Consider the following 22,819-nt stretch of genomic DNA (forward strand, 5'->3'; position numbering starts at 1 on the left):
GCCAGTCCGCACCTGGGGCCCTACGCCCATAGTGGTTCGGGCCCTAAAAAGGTCCGTGAGCACAGGTTCAGTTTTCTGCTCGTGCACGTCGCGTGCTGATCGCGAGACTGGCAGGTCACGAGCACTAGTCTCAGTCCTTTGCTCGTGCACTTGCAGGGCGCAGTCGCGAGGAAAACGAAGCTATGGACCGTCAGCTCTTTCCCGAATAGCAAAGCAGCATTGCAGCAGAGCTACTGTTACAGATATTATAGTGTTTGTTCACAGCAGTACCACTGAAAACAGCTGTAGTGCAGCAGAACTGCTTCAGTAGAAACACTTCACTTCCACATCATTGCAGCATTAATGGTTATGCATGCAACGAATCCATCAAGACTCAATGATGGGTAAACAGACATTTACCTCCAGTTTACACCATTCATCGAATCGTTTAAATCCTAAACTAAGTGCATATTATGTTCGAAGAAATTGTTTTAAAAGTATTTATTTCCTCTAGTAACGTTAGCGAGTTGTTTTTATTTCTCTACGTTAGCATGGTAACTTAGCTGGCTAGTATAGAGCGCATTTATGACTATATTAACTTTTTTTTTTGTCTTTCACAGGTGTAATGATCTAAGAGATCCTCAAGCCTGCCAGGTACACAGAAGTATTTTATCTCTAAAAAAAAAGTTACATATCTGGAAGAGAAGACGAAATAGTGTCAAACTTAGATTAGCCGGCTTTAGCATAACACTAGTGCTCATAGGCCTAGTTCCTGCTTGCTAACTGAAACTGATATACATTACACGTCATACTTTGTAGGTAATCGAGATCAGCTATTTGTATTTGGCAAATTGCTCTTCATTTAAACTAGAATACTAGCTTATACAGATGTAATGGTGTGACCAGGGAGCTCATGTCTCGGTGTGCTAGCTTATAAAAACAGTGATACAAGTGCAGATCAACTAGTTCTCTGGTTTTCATAAACATCCTATTTGAGTGTGTTTTTTTTAAAGCACCAGGTTTTCTGTCATGTCATTTGTAGTACAGTAACTTAGACAGTTACATTTAGTGATTTTCTGATTTAATAATACTGAATTTATTTGAGCCTGATTTTCTGTGCAAGAAAGGTCTTTGTAAATGGGTTGTTTGCAGTTCTTCTCTCATGCATTGTATTTTGCAGTCTGTCAAATACCAGTCAAAGAGTCACTCGTCAAATGACCATCGCCATGACAAGATGCGAGATTCATCAGACTCCACACCACCAACTAAAATGTTGCGGCGATCGGACAGTCCAGAACACAAGCACAGTGATGGAACAGGACACAGCCAAACGAAACCACTGCATGTTCAGCGGACCCGGGAGAGGGACAGCGGTAAGAACATGAGGGAGCGGATGTTCCACATGCATATGATTGATGTTTTATGGTTGCATGTTTGCCTAATTCCCCAGAACCCCAGAATCGTATTTATAAGTGGGTTAAATGGAGAAACATCATTTGCAGGGTCAAATACGTATGGACTTGTAATATTTGCACTCTTTACTGGATATATATATTTATATGTTGTTAAGACGAGCATTAGACCAGCACTGACCAGTGGTTTTGAGGCATGACTGTAATCAAAATTCACTGGCAGAAACATTTCACAATTTGGCGACTATGATATATTATGCTCTTGAAATAATAAAATAAAAAATACACATTTATGTATAGTTTATTCCTTTGATTAGGCATTATTAGTAACTCAAATTAGGCGCTAATAAATAATGTGACAAGTCAAATTTGTCACAATCTATAACTGACAAGTGATTCTGAGTTTGACAAAACTGATTGAATTGGTTTTTTATGCGTTACTATATGGTTTGGTTTACAGGTCTGTATTTTATTATTTGTTACATCATTATTAACCTCTTAAAGGGTTAGTTCACCCAAAAATGAAAATTATGTCATTAATAACTCACCCTTATGCTGTTCCAAACATGTAAGACCTCCTTTTATCTTCGGAACACAGTTTAAGCTATTTTAGATTTAGTCTGAGAGCTCTCAGTCCCTCCATTGAAGCTGTGTGTAGGGTATACTGTCCATGTAAATACAAAGCCACGAATGTGCTCTGTACAGGACGTCCAGACTTAAACCTGTGGCATATATAGTCTCAGAAATTCATTAAAATATAATGTCCTCATATGAGGATGCAGGGTCTCAGGAGGTTAAAATGGCAAAATTCTGCCTGATTCCTATAATCCAGTAATTTAGTATTTATAGTAAATTATATTATGTCCTATAATCCAGTAATTATTAAGTATTTATAGTAAATTATATTATGTCCTATAATCCAGTAATTATTAAGTATTTATAGTAAATTATATTATGTCCTATAATCCAGTAATTATTTATTAAGTATTTATAGTAAATTATTGATATTATTTGCCATCTTGCATTTTAGAATTCTGTGTAATTAATGTAATTACTCTTGACAAAATTGACATTTTAAACCAAAACACTATTTGGAAGTTGTAAAATTATACAATACGGCTAAAATCCATCTTAAAGTTTTAAATAATTTAAGCTTTACGTGTTTTTATGGAACAGATTTAATTGCTAGATTTGAGTAAATCAACAGCATTAAAACACAGGATATTCTCTTGTGCTTCCTTCATACTGTTTTACTTCCTGTTATTGTCACAGCCATTAGGCTGCAGCAGGTCCACAGTATTATTTATTATAAAAATAAAAAAAGTCTAAAAAGTGTATAGTGTCTTGTTTTTCACACATTTAGGACATCAGTGGAAACTACAGCTTATCCTGTCCATGTTTCCACCACTCAGCCACAGGACTGTCATCTGAAGCCTATAAACTAGCAGTCCAGTGTCTTAAATGGAAATCCAGAATACTGTCTTCAATAAATTCTATTCTGCCTAAGTCTTCAGGCTTTCACATGCATGGTAGTTTGATCTGATCTTCTTAATCATGTTTCAGGTGTCAGTTCTTCTCCGCAAGAAAACTCCCAGCATGCTTCCAGTTCTCACCCTCATCCAAACAGAACTTCAGAGATGGTAAGTTGATTATTCAGTGGGTTGTCTGAAAAACTACCCAGTGTTAAGGAAACCTGTATAGTTAGGTTAGTTTAAGGCCATGTCTACCAGAAACAGACCAGATGCATTTATTAGCGATATATATGAATGCTTACAGATATTTAACAAATACTCTAAATAACAACTTTGTAATTTTTTTATTCAGGTTTGCAACAAATTTTATTTTTAGTGTTTTATTATAAAAAAAAAAGTTACATCCTGCCCAATATTTTCTTCCAAACAGTTTGTAAACTTAAGAATGTATATATGTAGGCTATGTGATGCATTGTGTGTAAAAGAGGGTTAAAATATAAACATATCTAAAGGTTGCCATAGTTAAGTAAAACAAAAGCACAGATTTGAAATGCACTAAACATTATGTAAGCATGGAACGACGCTCTAAGTGAACATCACGTCTTTTTGCTTTTCCTTCACATAAAAATTAATCTACAGACTTTCATAGACAGCCTAGGAAATCAGGGAAGGTTTTGTTTTTTGTTTCAGTACAAGCTGCTCACACACATTACAATCAAGAAAAGATGTTAATATATAAAAATTCTTACATTTTTCCTTTAACATAAATATTCTTCCTTTGTACATTTTAGTTAGAATTGTTGCACTCCTGTTCTTTTGCGCTCTGTCAGTTTGACTTGCAAATACAAGTCTTGCTTTGTTGGAAAGACATTTATATAAAATGAAAACAAAGATGGGAATACTTTTGACTTTTACAACATTTACAACAGATAAGGTTATAATGGTAATGTTGCTGTTTGTGCATGAAAAAAAGCATTCAATGTACATCATGGAATAATTTAGGCCTGAACGATTTAATGTAATGTAGGAAAACAATGTAGTGGCGTTTTTATTTTTACCAATATTGCGATTGCGATTTAATATGCAATTTTAAAGCTGCTTATGTTCTGTATTATTCAACAAAGACAAGCTAAAAATCATTGTATATTCTGTCCAACACACTAATAAATAGATTAAACAGAAATGTTATTTTCTGTAGGCCCAGGCCTATGATACGATCTAATTAGGTGATGCTTGAATTGATATGAATGAAATTTTTATTAAACAACTGTAATTACAGTAGTATATTGACTGATTTGTTGAACTTCCAACTTTGTAAGCATGTAATAATTATGACAACATAAAGCACTGACAATTAAGCCTGGTGTAAACATTAATATGAAAGTCAGTAACGAATCATACAAACAAAATTAGATTGCAGAAATATAAAAACAAATCTTTTGCTATACCACACTACATTAGGAAATTCAAAGTCACTGTAATAAACATATTTAAACGTGGCTTCACTTTTAAAAAGATGTCTGTTAACTTTAGACCAGTGGTTCTCAAATGTTTTGGTCACACCAAATAATTTCACAAAAAAAAAAAAACCTACAGGGAAAGACATCTCCATAACTTAAAACATTGAAAAATAGCATAGAGCTCTGTTATTTATTTATAGTGGGTTTCATGCTGTACGGTGAGGCATAGGACACACAGTCTTTCTTCCTCACCAACGACGTTAAACACCGTATATACAACAAACGCAAGCTGCGGCAAAATACGGTAGCACCATTGAGTGCTTTAAAAAAGGGAAATAGCAAAAAAGAAAAACCGAATAAGCAGTCGATCACACTAATAAATCATCTGGACCCATTCCTATCTCTAATGTTCTCTCAGATGAAAGATTTCCCTGCTCTTTCCTTTTTGATATGTCTGCATATGTCCTGTCTCTTCCAGCGCCGTGAGCCAGCGGATGATTGGTCAGAGCATATCAGTTCTTCTGGCAAGAAGTACTACTATAACTGTAGGACAGAGGTCTCTCAGTGGGAGAAACCTAAAGAATGGCTGGAGAGGTGACTTGCTTTAGATCCCCTGTGACTGTCTTTCTTACTCCTCAACCATAAACTGACACCAGACTTCCTGTCTGAACAGAGAACAAAGGCAGAGAGAAGGTGCCAAGACTATGGTTAACAGCTTTCCCAAAGACAGAGACTACAGACAAGAGGCCATGCAGGCCAGTGCCACAAATGTCCTCAGTAGTACAAGTAAGTAGCAGAAATACAATTCCTTGCTTCCTGCCAGTGGTATAGGGATGCAAACTTATCATCTTTTGGCGAAATTTGCTGTTTTGAATTCAAAAATTGTATGTATATATATATAAAAAAAAAAAAGATTCGGTTTATTAGATTTGGGTTATTAAACAGTTTTGGGGGGGGAGTTACAGTACCAGTAGTACCAAGTCAATTCTGTACATGCTCGAAGTCATTTGTTTTCAAACGCTCCTGTGTTTTATTGTGTGCGTGATCTGGTTTCGAATTACAAAACCAAAAGTTTGTATTTACAACGTGTTTTGCAGCATTGAGTATTAGGGGTGCTCCGATCACGATCGGCCGATCGTTAATGCGCATCTCGTCAGTAAAGCCGGTTCTCTAATCAGCGGTTAATTCCATCAGGTGCGTGATTTCACATAGAGCAGCTGTTACTACACAGAGCCGTTGTTAACTGAGAAGTTGCGCCAAAAAACGCTGAAAATGAAGTGGATTTGCGCATCTTCTCTATTAACAACGGCTCTGTGTAGTAACAGCTGCTCTATGTGAAATCACGCACCTGATGGAATTATCCGCTGATTAGAAAACCGGCTTTACTGACGAGATGCGCATAACGATCGGCCGATCGTGATCGGAGCACCCCTATTGAGTATTGTAAAGTATCACAGGCATCTCTGTTGAAAGAAGTTGCCAATCAGAGGTTTTTACAGTGGGTTAGTCAGAGACCAAAGTTTATGTAGTTCTACAAGTTCACAGATCTTCCTATTATAAACAATACAGAAACAAAGCATACACGAAGGCTGGGTGCTATGAGGATATTATTGTAAATTGACAATGTCTCATAAGTATCGTGATGTCATTGTCAACAGTCAGGTATAAGACGATTATTGACATTTTCGGGGGAAAAAAAGATAAATGATAAACCTAGTTAGTTGCAAAAAATCTTTTACATAGCTCCATAGTCATTACATAGCTCCATAGTCTTTTGCATGCAAAAATTAAATAATTTAGTTGGAGGGTTGGGAATTGAAAAGTTACTCTAATTTTCGAAATCAGATCAGGTGCTTAAGGTCTGGAATCAAATTAAGCTACTTGTTATAAAATTACATTTAGATTTTTCTTTTTGATTTCTGTATGCACATTTATTGTGATTTCAAAGGATCCAACTGCAGGAAAATGAAATAGAACTCACTTCTGCACTCGCACGCTGTTTTCCATGCTAAGCACACACACAAAGTGCACGCGCAAAAGCTGCCTTAAAGGGGACCTATTATGCCCCTTTCACAAGATGTAAAATAAGTCTCTGATGTCCCCAGTGTGTGTATATGAAGTTTTAACTCAAAATACCTTAAAGATCATATTTTATAGCTTTTTAAAATTGCTACTTTTAGGGTATGAGCCAAAACGCACCATTTTCGTGTCTTTCCTTTAAATGCAAATGAGCTGGTGCTCCGGGGAATAGGGTGGAGCTTCAAGGCAATACCGGTGCTAGTGATTATGAGCTTGAATAATTCCAGCGGTCGACTTTGCATTGCTTTCATATGCAATTTTGACACCAACTTTCCTATTCAAGATCATTCTAGTAGCACGTGAAGGCAGCATCAGTGAAAACAGACGGTAGCTTTGGTTGCTTTAGCAAAATTAGCCTTACAGAGTGCCAAGAAGCTCTTTCAGAAAGGCAATTTGGAAAACAAACGTGTGATACTTGCTACTCCTGAAAGTGTAGCTGGATCATGAACATCTGGCACTGCTTCCTTCAGGATCAACTTTTGAGTAAAACCTGCTTCATACTGACCCCTTCACAAAGCAGTAGGGCTGTGAATCCTTGGGTAGGCAGCGATTTGTTTCACAATTAAATTAGATTAGATTATAATGATTAGATTCTGCATTCCGTAAGTGCATTCACAGAATTATTTAAATGCTTCCCCTAAAATTTGTAAATGCTTTGTCAGGGGGCTAATTACAGCAGCCTTTATGGTTAGAGATGGTTTGTAAAAAAAAAAAAAAAAAAAAAAATAAATTTTTCAAGGCACTTCAATGTCTATAAATTTTTGTTTTTTTGAGCATTATCAACTCTGGAGTAGTGTTGTCACGATACCAAAATTATTGTTTCGATACCGATACCTAGTCAAGAGTTGCGATTTCCTGAAAAAGGAAAATACACTCAAATATCATTGCTGTGCTTTATTTTAAAACCGGGACAACATTCTAATCATATAACACACTAATAAATGAACATATGAACAGCAGATATATTAAACATTTGAACAAAATATGAAATATAAAAAATAAAATAGAGCAATGACAATCATGGTAAAGAAAGAATCAATTTAGCAGCATTATCTCAGTTATCATAAGAAACATAACATTTTCTAGGATCTTGGACAGAAAAGTGAGATTCGAGATTGGTCCATAATTAAGTAGTGTGAGAGAGAGAAAGAGCGAGACAATTAGACTCGCAATTATAGAAAAGGGGTACACTGATGGTAAAAAATTGTTCCGAGGTTGGCAGGTCTGCTTGTAGCTCAAAATCAGCTTGTAAGCATCCTGACTTATTTTGCCAGCACGGGCAAAAAATAATTAACCCTAAAAGGCCGTTGGTGTCTTTATTTATTTGTAAATTACATTAGACTTTGTGACTTACTGCAAATGCTATACTTAATAGTCATTTTATAATAAATCCAAAAGCAAGATGTGAAAAAAAGTAGGGAGTTGAAATGGCAAATGAGCTAATGGGTGAACTTCTGCTGCCATCTATTGGATATAATGGTATTTTGATGTTATTTTCATTTTCATCTTAAGTCTTTGTTTTCCCCCACACTTTTTTTCATATTGTCTAGGTGCCAGGGTGTTTTGGTAAAAAATGCAGGATTTTGACTTCAAGATTTCAAAAACTTGTGGCTTGAAAGGGCTTAAAGATTGAGGCATGTGAACAGCATGCCTCATGTGTCTCTGTCATGTGTCTTTCATGCGTGGTGACATTTAAAAAAAAAAAAAAAACAACAACAACTCAAAGTGAGTTGAATTCAACTTAAGATTCCGTTTCCATTTGTGCTGCAAGCTGTTCTAATAATTTCAAGTGGAAAGCTGTTTCAAGTTTTTGCTTTGTTACATCACACAGCAGCCTATTTTTTGATTAGTTCATGTTGAGGAAATAATAGATATTGAATGGATGTTTTAACTTATTTTTCATGTTTTTTTTTTGTCTTTTTATCCTCATTCCAAATGATCAGGAAAAGAGGAAATCAATAGTAAAATAATAGAGTAGCAAATTATTACTTTATTACTGTGCCATAGTAAAATGCATGTGCCTATTTTTTAATCAGATGACCAGCTATCTGCCCAGTCAGGTATCTAGGTGACACAGGTTATAGTTCTTGAGAGTATGGTACCTCTCATTGCATGGCACAGCGCTCCTACCCCACACTGACTGCACCTGTACTTTGTCTGCCGGTGGCCCTTAGAGTGTGCACGATCAGCAACAGCATCATTTCCAAAAGGCAAATATTCCCCTTCAGAGTCAGAATGGGTGAATAACATTTGCAACACATCCTCACGGAACTAATTTTTATATTAGCCATTTGGTGATTTTCTCTCACAATTTACTTGCATGCTATGACCTGAACTGCTTCTGCATCAATGACACGAGAGCTCAATTGCTCTGCTATTTCTTCAAACACTCTGAATAGGAACAAGACGAAATTTATACAAATTAGATATTACGCCATATTAGGATTATTATACAGTTTATTTTAAGTATGACATCTTGTTGCAATTTTGCGACTTTGGCGCTTATAGGGTTAAAATATTATGAGTGTTAAAAACAATGAAGTGTTTTTCACCCATGATGAGTTTGCATCCCTGGTGGTAGAGGTTCACTTTGCTGATGGTTTCAGTGGTTCTTAACACGTTTGTTTTGTTTGTCTCCCAGAATCTACTTTAGCGGAGAAGCCATTATCTCAGCCTTTGTCTATAAACCCCTCCAGCACGTCCAGCTCCTCCTCGTCCTCCACATTGCCTGTGTCTCCTGCCCTGCAAGCTTCAGCCTCCACTCTGCTCCAGGACCCAGCACTCCTTCGACAGCTGCTGCCTGCTCTCCAGGCCACTCTGCAGATGAATCATGGAAATGTAGACATGGGCAAAATTAATGAAGGTATTAATGAATGGCTATGCAGTGTTTCTCTCTAGGGGTTGGCGATCTGTCGATTTTATATTGTGATCGATCTTGAAGATTTTCAAGCAAACCGTAGAGACTGTGATCTTTTATGTCCTCATAATAATGTTAGAGCTACAGCAATGCCTTTTAGATGTCTGTGGCTGGTCAGTTTATCATGAGTCTCTGTCATGTGTCTTTCATGCGTGGTGACATTTAAAAAAAACAACAACAAAAAAACAACTCAAAGTGAGTTGAATTCCACTTAAGATTCCGTTTCCATTTGTGCTGCAAGCTGTTCTAATAATTTCAAGTGGAAAGCTGTTTCAAGTTTTTGTTTTGTGTTACATCACACAGTAGTATTTATATTTGCTAGTTTACAGATTTTAAACACTTCTGGTGGAATGTTGCCATAGAATTTCCAAAATTGTGTTAGAATCACTGATCTATAATATAGAACTGGATTGCTCATGACGTCATAAAAGTGAAGCCGCAGCGTCGCCATATTGGTGATCCCTAGTGTGCGTAAACGTTCTATTGAATTAATAGGAAATTGTATGATATTAATGAGAAAACATCACCTAACAAGTCTTAGACGTTTATAAATCTGAAGTATCTCTGTACATTATTATAATGTAAACACACTAGGCATGTAAACAGTGATTTTTTTAAATGGTGGGAATTTCCCCTACTTATTAAAAAGCTACGTTCAGTACAGTAGTGAGCATCATGAACATGATAAACATCAGACGGACACGACCTCAACATGTAAAACAAACGACAAAGTGTTCGCTCTGAAATCGGAATTTATTCCGAGAAATAACTGACTATATACAGTACGGATTTAAAGACAAAAAGCTTAATTTCCAAGATAGTAAGTTAAGCTTTTCATTTCGTTATAGAGCAATATTAAAAAATTAGGTAACACTTTAGTATAGGTTACAATTCTCACTAATAACTAGTTGCTTATTAGCATGCCTATTATTAACATATTGGCTGTTTATTAGTGCTTAAAAAAGTACATATAATGCATGACATCCATAATCCTACCCAATACCCTAAACTTAACAACTACCTTATAAACTATTAATAAGCAGCAGATTAGGAGTTAATTAAGGCAAAAGTCATAGTTAATGGTTAGTTAATAGTGAGAATTGGACCTTAAAATAAAGTGTGACCAAAAATTAATTCTGTTATTCATTGTAATGTATATTCAAATCCATTTCTGATACAAATACGTTGATTTTTAATAATTCCTGAATAATTATGTTCATAAAGAAATAAGCTATATTTAGTGTTTGATCGTTACCTGTGTCGTCAGTGCACAGCAGACACACCCACCTAAACGATTTAAATATATCGCTTATCCTGCCCCAAAAGAGCATAAACATTGCAGATAACACCTGAAGTAAACATTAATTTACAAACAGCATAAAACCTAAGCCCGTTTGACTGATTTGCTTCAAATCGGGTGATTTTAGATCAGCGGATTGAACACTTCCGGTGGCTTCACTGCCTGTTGGCAGTTTAGAACGCGATGAGCGATCCAGTCATATAGCTAAAATGTTGTGGTCTAGCTGTTTGCCACCTTGAGAGCTGCTTTTTGCAAGATATTTGGCATTTTCTCTCCACATGGTGAAAATACTGAGCCGACAAGGCTTGATGTTCACCAATAGAGCCTTTTTCAGATGCTTTCAGTGCATAGAACTGCTTTGACTGTATGTGTGTCTTTTTCTGTCTTCGTCTTCCTCCAAGTCCTCACAGCCGCTGTCACACAAGCTTCCTTACGGTCTATGCTTCATAAGCTTCTCACTGCTGGACCGTCCGCTTTCAACGTCACTACTCTGCTTTCCCAAGCTGCTCAGCTTTCCACAGAAGGTACGCCTAAGTCCCAGTCACTTCTCACCTCTCCTAATTGATGTGTTTCAGAGCAGCTAATCCATCAAGGAAATGTGTGACTAAACTTAACAATGCTTTGTTATACCAGCGTTTTAGTAATGTTTACCTTTCATACACACACAAAGCTCTGGACAAAAACATGCTTAATAATTCTTAAAAGGTTAAGCCACATAACTTTTCACACGGGATCTCAGACGTGTGTGCAGAATAAGATATTTCCTAAATGGTAATTTAGCATATTTGATATGTTGTTATATTGTTGTAAATGAGTTTATTTACTGGCTTGCATATATAATTTCTATAACTCTGTTCCTGATGAACAGCTCAACAGTCCGGTCAGTCACCCATGTCATTAGCATCAGATGCCTCTTCACCAAGGTCATACGTGTCTCCTAGAGTCAGCACACCTCAGACCTTTGCTGTCTCTAAACCCCTGCTCAGCTCTGCTTCTCTCTCTTCACAACCAAAGGTCAGTAGCAACTTGTGGCCAGTCACTTCTTAAACGTCTCTCTTACAGTGGTCTCAGTAAGTGTTTGGACATGTTTTTACATTAAGCAAGGTGCACACTGTACAATGTTGGCCACAGTTTTGCCCTCTGAGACTAATTTTGGAGATCCTAAAAGATTCCTCTGATCCTAGGCTAAAATCTGAAGTCTTTGGCCATTAGTTTGACATGTTTACCGACAGCCAATTAATGAGCGTTGCGATAATTTTTTTATCTCTGACAAAATTCTTGCAGTGTCAGAAGATTTTGCGCACTGTCCTGCAGTGTGACTTCTCCTACGACAAACATTTAATTGTCTTTGTTTTTCAAGACAAGCCATGATCAAAATGAATGCTGGACGTGTTTTTTTTTATTTTTTTATTTTATTTATTTATTTATTTTGATGTGTCCCCACTGGAGCAGAGCAGAGCGAGTACTTTTAATTCATTTACATAGATGTTATGATTATAACCAAACCGCAACAAAATAAGGGAGATGCCACACGCGACCGCAGCTTGACGATATTTAACGAAAGAAGTGTGAAAATGCGTTATCGGTATAAATGTATCTCAGTATGTCAGTAAATGAACGCAAGTACAATCAGTGACAACCCAAACAACGAAAAATCCAGAAGATAGATGGTCAAGACAGGAGACCCATGGCCACTTTTTTTCCTCTTAGGGTTGGTTTAAAATGCGTCTTTAACTTAAATAAATGTCATTTTGGTTTGGAATTTAATTTATATTATTTTTTGTTATTTTTATTCATTGATACTTTTAAGTGAAGCTTAGGTGTCCAAATACTTTTTGGGAACCCTGTGTATGCATCATGTCCCAACACATTTGATTAAAGTTGTACAGCTGTAGGTAAATGTTTTTTCCATTATTTAATTCACATTTCTCTTCCTATTCGAACTGTTGTTCTTCAATTTCAGGTCAGTGCATCAATCCAGAGACAAGGATCATCTTCCCAGCAGAACGTCAACTCTGACAAACCTGTGGAATTCAGTGATCCCCGTCTTCACAGGCAAATGTATGGGTCTGTCAGTAGGAACTTTTTATTTGTCTGTTGGTAATGTAAAAGCAGCCTATCACATGTTGTCCTACAGCACCATCTACCTCTTCAGTTTTGAAATGCAACCACACACACATTTTGGACAATGCTGAAAATCAGTTACAGTTCCCTTTGACTTTGATTATAATAATTTTATTCTGAAAAGAGGGTGGAGTAGATGGTGACAATTTTCATTTTGTTGTAGACTATCCGTTTATTACATATTTATTATCATAAGCATTTTTTGATTATATTATTTCAATTAGAGGTGCACTATATATCGTAATATAATAGATATCTTATTATGGCTTAATGCCATAGTCATATCACTAAGGGTGTGATTTAAATAAAAACACCAATGCACTGCCATTTTCAGAGTGAAGCTGTTCTTTCTTTAATAAATGAATATGTTTGTTTTATAGCAGTCAAGAGGGCTTGTCGAGCTCTAATGGGAGTGCAGTCATCAGCGTTCCCGCCTCAGGCAGCACCTCTCGAACCCAAAGCACTTTCACTCCTTCTCTAGCATTGCACTTTGATGAAAATCTCATCAAGCATGTTCAAGGCTGGCCTGCAGAACATGTGGAGAAGCAGGTATGAGGATGCCTTTGTCTCTTCATCTGTTCATCGACCTTCTATAGATCAGACATCAGTTCTCCGACAATTGAAATTCTGTTTCTCTTCATCTTAAATTCAGGGGTTAAAGTTCTCTGGCGCTTCGTTTGGCTGGGGGGGTAGTCATTCATTACAGGAATGCAGCTTTCACTCTCAACCAAACTAACATTACTAGCCAATCAGACGTTTTTGCTCTTATAAACATGAGACACGCATAATAGTATCCAATTGCAGATTTGCAGCAGATTAATGGAAATGAAGCCTGGGTCTCGAGTGCGACTCATTGAAAAGCTGCAAAGCGCAATTTTCAAAGATTTCCATCTAGTGTCATATTTACATAGAAAAGCTACATTAAAAAAGCAGCAGAGTTTTGTTAATAGCTCAGAATAATCAAGCCATCTCCATAAGAACGATTTAAATGCCAGAACAAATTTACTGGTATTTCTGAAAAGGTCCCATTCACACATGATCTTGTATCGGTAATTTACAGTAAAGACTGTATGTGTGAAATGGGCTTAGCTGTTCCTCTGCGTATGCGGTGAGCTTGGGTTGCTTAACGTTCATCTGGGAATACTCACTTGATTTGTAACAAATCATTTAAACCTAAGCCAACACAGGAGAATACAACATATTTCGAAATATACGATTTATTGTACATAAACACAAGTTTCTGACTTTGCATATTAGGTTATGTATTTAACAGTGTTGTTCAATAAAATCATGTACTTGGTTTTGATACTTTATTTGAGGCCAATTATAATTGTCTCATCATTAATTTATATATAAATATAGTCATATTAAAGACTGTTTTTCCACTTATTTCTAATTGTATTACTAAACAATATCAGATTACTTGCCAAAATAATCATTTAATTACTTGAGTAGCAAAATAATCATTGAGCACTAGATTAGTTCAAACATTTCAAACTACAATGGCATTGTTTTACTTTTTGTGAATAAAAGACAGTCATTTGAAAATGTATTTAATTATTAAAACATTGTCTCATTCTAGAGAACCAAGTATCTGCATTTTGTCTCACCTTGTGAGATAAGTGTATTGTGACCCCTAGTGTGTGAGCGTGATTTCATTCTTCAGGCCAATCATATATTCATGAAAAAAATAAAATCAGTGTGAATAAGGAAAGCGATAACATTGTCATAGTATCCTTTTTAAGATGTTAAAGTTGCCTAAGTCATTGCATTTTTTTCATGTACTGCACTTTTATTTGTAACATTTTGTTTTATTAGTTTATTTATTAGAGTGAGAAGATAATAACAATATTGATTTATAAGCGAGATCTGATTTAAGTCCTTGAAAGCCAAAAAAGTAAGTGCAAGTCCTTGAAAATCCTGGAATTTTATTTGGCAGTATCTGTAAGAACCCTGTTTATGTTGCCAGTTCTTGGACCAGTTTAATGTTTTTGTTGTTGTTTATTGAACTGAGCTGTAGTTTTCTGTAGTAAACTGTCTTTGTATATTTCCTATTATATATGTATTTCCTAGTTATTTAATTTTTTTTTTTTTTTTTTTTACAAAACTATTTCAGAAATATAATGTTTTAGATTGTAAGTCATCTGGAACCCTGTCCCTACAACGCTAACCAGCAAATCTTGATATCAAAAGCATCCTAAATGTTACACATGTTCGCACCATATTGTTGTACAGTAAACTTTCTTGTTATTACGGTTTCAAATATTCCACCATAATCTGTAGTCTGAGCCTGTCAAGGGCTAATGGAAATGGCAGATTCATTACTAGTTAGTTTCAAGGAAAATTATTTAAAAAAATTTGTTTTGTTGTTGTTTTGTTGTTTTTTGCTTTAACCCCAGTAAATTCCTGTCACCCAGGTGTCACGGCTACGTGAGGATTTCCACAATATGGGAACCCTCTACATGTCAGAGATCTGCACCGAACTTAAAAACCTTCGTTCTTTAGTGCGAGTATGTGAAATCCAGGCCACATTGAGAGAGCAAAGGTTTATAACCCATATTTATTTATATTAAATGATCATATAGATGTAATGAAATGACTTTTATGAATCGTTTTTTCTTCTTTTCACACAGGATTCTGTTTTTGAGACAGCAGATCAAGGAACTTGACAAACTGAAAAATCAGAATTCCTTCATGGTTTGAGAGATGGCTGTGGAGCTCATGGCAGTCTCTCTCCAAACATATCCGGCCCCTGGTTGTTTGGACCCCTGCTCTCAGCCCAAGCGCTCAGATCTGCAGTCAAACTGTAGGCTGCAATGCCTGAAATGGGACCGAGAGAAAGGAAGCTTACAAAATGCTTCTGAAGGCAACACAAGGCCCTGAGATGATCGATTATTTTCACTGTACTTCGACATTCATTGCTTCTCTATTTTCAGATCCACAGGTGATTATAGACATTCAGAGAGTGCTCTCCAACTCCGACTAACCTTTGAGGAATCATTCAGTCGATCTGGTGATTCATGTGCTGGTTTTTCAGGGTTATACCCATGTTAACAGATCTTAAACTTTACTGTCACACTGGAGACCTAATATCCCCTTGTCCTCCAGTGACTGACAGTGAATATGAATGATGTCAGAAGGGCTATTTGTGCACAAGGATGCTCCCAGCTGAGCAGGCATCTGTCAAAGTGACCAACTAAAATAAACCCAATATACTTAGTTCTCGTTTTCAAAAGATAGGCATGACTGGCTGATTCTCTGCCCCTCAGAAGGATTACATAGGACGCATAAGTGACCTCCCTTATTCACAGCAGAAAAATAAATGGGTGCTAAATTTTTCTGAACCGGTAACGTGGCACTTAAAAGCTTTTGCCGAAGTGGTAAACGCACATTTTCTGAGTTTCTGACCCTGATGGGGTTGTCACTCTCTGCCTTCGATGCTCCTTGATCTTAGCAGTGCTGTTACACGTCTAACAGAGATTGTTTTTCATACTGCACCCCAGCACTGTTTGACACTTTTTGTATTCATTTTGTTTTCATTTGTTTGTATTTGCTCAGTTGTTCTTTACTCAACTAATTAAGTCATTCCCATATTGCCTGAGTTAGGAGGATATTTTTTATACATGCGCTATGGCTGCACATCAAAAATGCATCCTTCATGGACAAAAGAGGACTACAAGGACAGTCCAAGATGACCTACTGGGGGAAGAGTATGGAGAAGTACAGGAGCAGATTACATTTTTCCTCATCTTTTGCATAAAATATCAACCAGTCTATAGAAGAAACTGTAAGCATTTAGTCAAGTTGTCAGTTTGTATTTGACAAGGATGTGAAAAAAGCAACACTGGTGATTCCTCTTTGATGTTTGCAATGTCATTCATAGTTTTGCTCCATTGTTCTTTCTGTCTTCACTGCCCTCTGATGCAGGGTTTGAACTTAGACCAATTTTAACTCTATCGCCTGTAAATGGAGTTCACTTTCAGAATAGAGATGGGTATGTTGCTTTGTATATGGTTTCTAAAACTAAAGGAAATAAACAATTACTACATTACATTTTGGTATATATTAGCTTTTTTTATAATTGTTTTAAGATGGTTTGCATGCAATGTTGAACTTAAAGAACTCAAACCCATGCTAAAGAGTTTGTCCATGTTCACCTTCCAGTGGAACTATGTTTCACTTGCATTTGAAATCTGACAACTGCAGTGTTTTGAGTTATCTGTTCAGAATCCAGTATAATAACAATAACCTTGCAAAATGTATATGTTTTGTAAGTAGTAACCATTTTATAAAATAAATATATGAAAAAGCATTGTATATACAGTTGTAGTAATGAATTTATATACTTGCAGAATTTGCAAAATGTTAATTTTAAACTTAAGTTAAACAAAAATGCTTTTCTTTAGTACTCCACTGAACAAGAGGTTTCACACAACAGATAGACTTACAAATACTTCACAAGACCATAATAAAATAAAGGTCTTTCCAGCATTAAGGTAATAACCTTACGGGGTTTTTTTTTCTTTTTTTTTAGCATCTTGTCTCACTTACAAATTTGACTGGTAAATGAATGATAAATAACTATATTAAAACTTGTTTTGAAAAATAGATTTGTCATTTGAGTATTGATTTTAAGTTGGGGGGGGGGGGCTCTTTTGTACATTGTGTGCATTTTGTTGATTATAATGAGAGAACTTGAGTTTAAACGTGATGATGTTTTAATAATCCTTCCATTCTTAAGAGTTTTAATGATTTAGCTAAATCGTGCAGGTTTCATTTATTTGTTTCTTTTTTTAGGCTTATTAGACTTAATGGGAACGAAATTATACAGTGCCTCATCTTTTACTAAAATAAAGGAAATAATTCATAAAACATGCAAGAATTTCTTAATCAGTTTACAGACAAATATATTTTTCCCAACAATATATCTGTCAAAATAAAGGACATGTAAAGAATAACAAAAATGCATGTTGTTTTATTAAAGGAATTTTAAAATATAAATTAAAATATAGGCCTAATATATGAAAATATTGATATTTTGCATATTAATCCATCTAGTTTATAGCTCACTAAAATAGGATGGTACTTTATAATGCTCCGATGTAAAGTAAAGCACAATTTCTTTAGAGTAATATAACACATAATTAATATAATATATAATACTGCACACCTATTAAATGTGTCAAATCTAAAATATGGTTTAATTCCATGTATCTTAGACAATATATAAGCTCAGGCACAGGCTTGACATTTATCCTGCTTGAATTCGTTCTAAGAAATGCACATAACTTCATAAGTAGCCTACCAAACTTTCATCTGTGAATATTGAATATTTTAACTACAGTGTTTTTCATCCATTTTCCCTTACTGCAGCCGTCAAATGTAAAATATCGGTGAGGCAAAACTGACGTCCATTTGCGAAAATGTGCTTTGATTCACTTGTTTGATAACTTGTGGTTAAAGCGCCACTCAGTGGTTAAAAGCTGCACAAGCACTTTACAAACGCCAAGGCGGTAGAACCGGCGTTTTGGTTGGCCACCTACTGTATAAGACACACTCTTGCAGTTTAAATGTAGATTAAAGACTCATCTCTTTAACCTGGTTTACACATAACATACTAATATGCTTTAATATCCAAATCCGTTAAAGGATTTTTAGGGTGGAATTAATTAGGTAAACTGGAACTGGGAACACTTCCCATACCACCCGATGTACTTGCTACATCATTAGAAGAATGGCATCTACGCTAATATTAGTCTGTTTCTCTCTTATTCCGAGGTCAGATCCCCTGTAAAGATCTTGTCTCAGAGGACCACCAGGACAAGACCACAGGAAACAGATGATTCTTCTGCACAATCTGACTTTGCTGCAGCCTGGAATTGAACTGCTGGTTTTGTCTGGTCAGAGGAGAACTGGCCCCCCAACTGAGCCTGGTTTCTCCCAAGGTTTTTTTCTCCATTCTGTCACCGATGGAGTTTCGGTTCTTTGCTGCCATCGCCTCTGGCTTGCTTGGCTGGGGTCACTTCATCTACAGCGATATCATTGACTTGATTGCAGATAAATGCAAAGACACTATTTAAACTGAACAGAGATGACACCATTGAATTCAATGATGAACTGCCTTTAACTATCATTTTGCATTATTGACACACTGTTTTCCTAATGAATGTTCAGTTGCTTTGACGCAATGCATTTTGTTTAATGCGCTGTATAAATAAAGGTATATAAGATCAGAATTTATATATATATATATATATATATATATATATATATATAATTTTATTTATTTTTTTGTATTTTTTTTTTAAGTACGCTTCATTCTTCATGCTGTGTTGTTTTTATGTTTTGTGATAATTGTTCAAGGGTCTATACTGCTCACTGTTCTCAAGAAAAATCATCCAGGTCCTAGTTTTATAAACATCATCTGCATACCCTTCCAAAAGTGATTTTATGATTTTGATATCCATTTTTTAATTCTGAAGACAGCTGAGGTGCAAACGTTTACTGATGCTTAAGAAAGTAACTAAAGATGCAACAAGATTTTTTAAATGGATAACTGCTGTAAATTGTATTTTATCTTCTGGGAAAACTAAACCTTAATGTATATATTTATTACCTAGATGTGTATACATCCTAATACAGTTTTGAAGTAATACATGAATTTAAATGTGTGTGTCTATTTAACTGTAATAGGGTTAAATCATTTGGCAGTGACAGTTTTTTATTAGATATAGAGAAAATAAGAATTTGACAATTGGTAATTGGTATTTTAAAACACACTTTTATTTCTGACAGTTCAATAATCTCTATTTTATTATATTATTATTCTATATAGTCTATACAGATGAGACGCATTTTTAGAGCAAGTGAGCGCACTGGCGCCTCCATTTCTCCTGCAGTGAGCTACTGTTCAGTTTTCACAAAGACACTTGAATAGCAACACATATCTCTATGAGAACATTAAATTGGGCGGACACGTAAAGTTGCTAATACTTAAAAATTTCAGATTATAAGCCATATTTGAGATTAATGAATGATAGGCGAGCATTTGGATGTTTTTCTGCGTCTAAAGTTTTGGTCGACCAAGCCTCATGTCTAATGATTAGTTGACTATTAGGGGGCAGCCCTAGTTATAATGTAATACCACTAACTAGGAACAGTAATGTGTCTTCTCAGCTGCACACTGTTAGCAACGAATAAATGAAACCTTCGTGCTTCTTTGTTGATGTACGTCAGAACGACCTGTCAATCTGTCCAGAAGAATTCTTGGACAATCTTCATTTCAAGCTGCATTTTCAGCATGACACTTTTCACAGATATGACACCTGCTGAAAGTTCCAATCTTGGTATGATTGTGATTTTTGTAGGTGCAATTCTGGCCTTTGCCATCACCAAACTGCAGTGCATTTCACTCACTTCACTTTCAGTTGAATTTATGGAGCCATAAGCCTCCATGTTTACAGTGATTGAGCATCTACAATCAGTTCTTTAGCTTCATGAACTGAACAAACACTGGTTAACCCATCGTCTACATAGAAGTTTTTTCAACAAACACTTGATGGGCTGATGGGTGATGAGCCTTGTGCTGCTGCATTAAGTACTTCAGAATGAAATTAGCACACCCAAGAGATGATGTACTGTAGCACCAAAGAGATGGACTTTTTTCTCAAAGTCTCCACCCTCCCACCATAGAAACCTTAGATAAAGGCATTTGTCAGAAGGGACAAGGAACTGATGAAACATATTTTTTATGTCACAGGTGACTGCGACAAGTTCTTACCTGAAGCGGCAAATTACTCCCACTAAAGAGTTAATTAGGTCAGTCCCGGTCAGCAGAGTTTTGATTAGAGATATTCCACAAAACCTAGCAGAAAAATCGAACACGACCCTCAGCTTATCTGGTTTCTAAGGGTGGTACACCCCATGGTTTAGAATGTACCAGTTTCTCCTTCAGGTATTGCTGGGGCTGGTTCATCATCACCTTTGTTAATTATCTCCTCCATGAAGGCCCTGTAATGATCACAATATTTCGCGTTAGACTTTTCTTCAAATACTGCAAACGGGCAGCTGGTAGCCACTATACTTGAAAGCTAGAGGAAGTTCATGACGTTCTTTATCCTTCTGTTTGATAAGATGCTGTATGAAATGGACTTTCTGTTGAGACACTTTTATCCTCATAAGCTTTCTCATTGAAATCTGACTCAAGAATCTACAAGACATTGTTGAGTGACTGGATAGTTATTTCTTTCACTGCATATGGATGAAGCTCTGATCTCCCTGTCTTTCTATTCATGGATTTGAGAGTCCAATAATACTCCATCCAAGCTCAGTTCCTTGAACAAATGTTTCATTTTCACACTCTATTATGACTTTGGGGAGATAGAGCTGATCAGCAGTTATGTCTGACTTCACAGTTCTGATTTGGTGGCAATTTACTGGCCAGATGTTTGAGGTGAGGCTATTGCAGTGCTGTCCTTTTGGTTGGGATATACTTGTCAACGGGAATGAAATCTCTAGTATGTTTGATGTAGTTGAATAGAGTTGGCTGCTTGAAGTCTTTGAACTAGCAGACCACAAACTCTTCTACTTGCAGTGATGGTGTCAACAGCTGTCATGGTGCTGAGTCTCAGTTGCACTGACTGATTGATCACATTTAAGTCATCAAGAAGATCTCCCAAAATGAATGCAGAGTCACTCTGTGTGTCCAGTAGAGCGTAAGTGAGTACTCCCCTTTTTACTTTTCCACTTGAGAAATGAGAACTGTCACAATACTGGAAGTAGCAAAATAAATTTGTGTGAGTGCATGGATCATGAACTTCTACAGAAGTTTTCTTTAATGCCTTTGGAGGCATTTTGTCTCTTTCTTCATTAAGCAGGTAGGGTGATTTTGTCCACATTTTCACATTTATGATGATTTTTGCCATCTTTAACGTCTTTACTGCTGAAGCAAACCTGAAGCAAATGTGATTTTCCTGTGATTTTCAGATCCTGTCTGCAAATGTAGAACATTGGGCAAAGCTCATTATATATTTTAACTGCTGCTATTTTTACTTCTTTGTCCACTTGCAACCGTTTTCTCTCTGCATTTCAGTTTCCCTTTGCTTTATTTTTGCTAACATATTATTTAATTTATTTCACTTATTCACACAGGTTTTGCTGAATTTCGGTGGACAGACACAAAGACACTGTATCTTTTTTATTTATTTCAACAAATGACAACCAAGATCAAATCCCTGGGAGCTTGTTTTTGTAACATTCTAAAGTGCTGATTTGATGTACTAAGACAGTGATATTAAAAAACATGCAGATGAGTAGAATATGAACTGATTGGGCCCTGTCATACACATGGCGCAATGTGGCACAATGCGCTACGCAAGTGCTTTTGCTGGTTTCATCCAGACACAGTTCTCATTTTCCCGTCCTGAACTGGGTTGTTTAAACAGCAAGTGTATTTGTGCCCATTTGAGCATAGGGGCATGCTGGTCTGAAAACGAGCTGTGTTCAGGTGCACTGTTGGCACAATGTTATTTTGAGGAACTGAAAATAGACTGCGCCATAGACCAACTCAAACCTGGTCTAAAGTCTTGCGCAATGTCTTTCTTTGTTATTTAAAGAGCAAGTTAGTATAGGCATGTCCCCAACGCACAGGGACGCTCAGCAGCACACAAATTTTGCAGACATGTTATTGCCCCTGCCCCAGGGCTTAATTTGTGCCTGAACAAGCCAGATCCAGATCCGGCACCTCATTTCAATTGATGTTCCCCCTTTTCTTTATTTTTCCCCCCTGTATTTTAGTAGAGTGTGCCATGAAACTGTTTTATTTGTCAAAACCCATCAGACATCATATTGTGTGTATTTGTTTGCAACAAACTACGAAAAATAACTCTTACTTAATACTCACGAGGCAGCTTTATATGCTGAACTTTGGATGTGACTGCGAGGGCACAATACATTCTTTGGAGTTGGCAAGTATAATCCGTCTTAAAATACTTTAAAAAGTGTGCAGATTATACATTTTGTGACAATGCAACAATTACCCAATTAGTCAAGTGATAGTTCTGTCAGCTGTCCCGATC

General features: G+C 36.3%; 1 protein-coding gene across 3 annotated transcripts; it reads left to right on the forward strand.

Annotated features, from left to right (window-relative positions):
- The first annotated feature begins 104 nt into the window (after positions 1 to 104).
- LOC128022412 (WW domain-containing adapter protein with coiled-coil) lies at positions 105 to 16,794 on the forward strand. Of its 3 annotated transcripts, none has more exons than XM_052609980.1 (13): positions 105 to 383; positions 600 to 633; positions 1,160 to 1,352; positions 2,955 to 3,031; positions 4,802 to 4,917; positions 4,997 to 5,109; positions 9,044 to 9,265; positions 11,021 to 11,143; positions 11,488 to 11,633; positions 12,583 to 12,680; positions 13,124 to 13,292; positions 15,161 to 15,288; positions 15,377 to 16,794. In XM_052609980.1, exons 1-13 carry the CDS (start codon positions 343 to 345, stop codon positions 15,444 to 15,446), a joined length of 1,530 nt encoding a protein of 509 aa, XP_052465940.1. In that variant the 5' UTR covers positions 105 to 342; the 3' UTR covers positions 15,447 to 16,794. The 3 variants fall into 3 exon arrangements, with proteins under 3 accessions (XP_052465940.1, XP_052465930.1, XP_052465950.1); XM_052609970.1 differs by having other exon boundaries at positions 13,127 to 13,292; XM_052609990.1 differs by lacking the exon at positions 11,021 to 11,143.
- The last annotated feature ends 6,025 nt before the right edge of the window (positions 16,795 to 22,819 follow it).

Source organism: Carassius gibelio, chromosome A2 (genome assembly GCF_023724105.1).
Source record: "Carassius gibelio isolate Cgi1373 ecotype wild population from Czech Republic chromosome A2, carGib1.2-hapl.c, whole genome shotgun sequence".
NCBI classification, from domain to species: Eukaryota; Metazoa; Chordata; class Actinopteri; order Cypriniformes; family Cyprinidae; genus Carassius; species Carassius gibelio.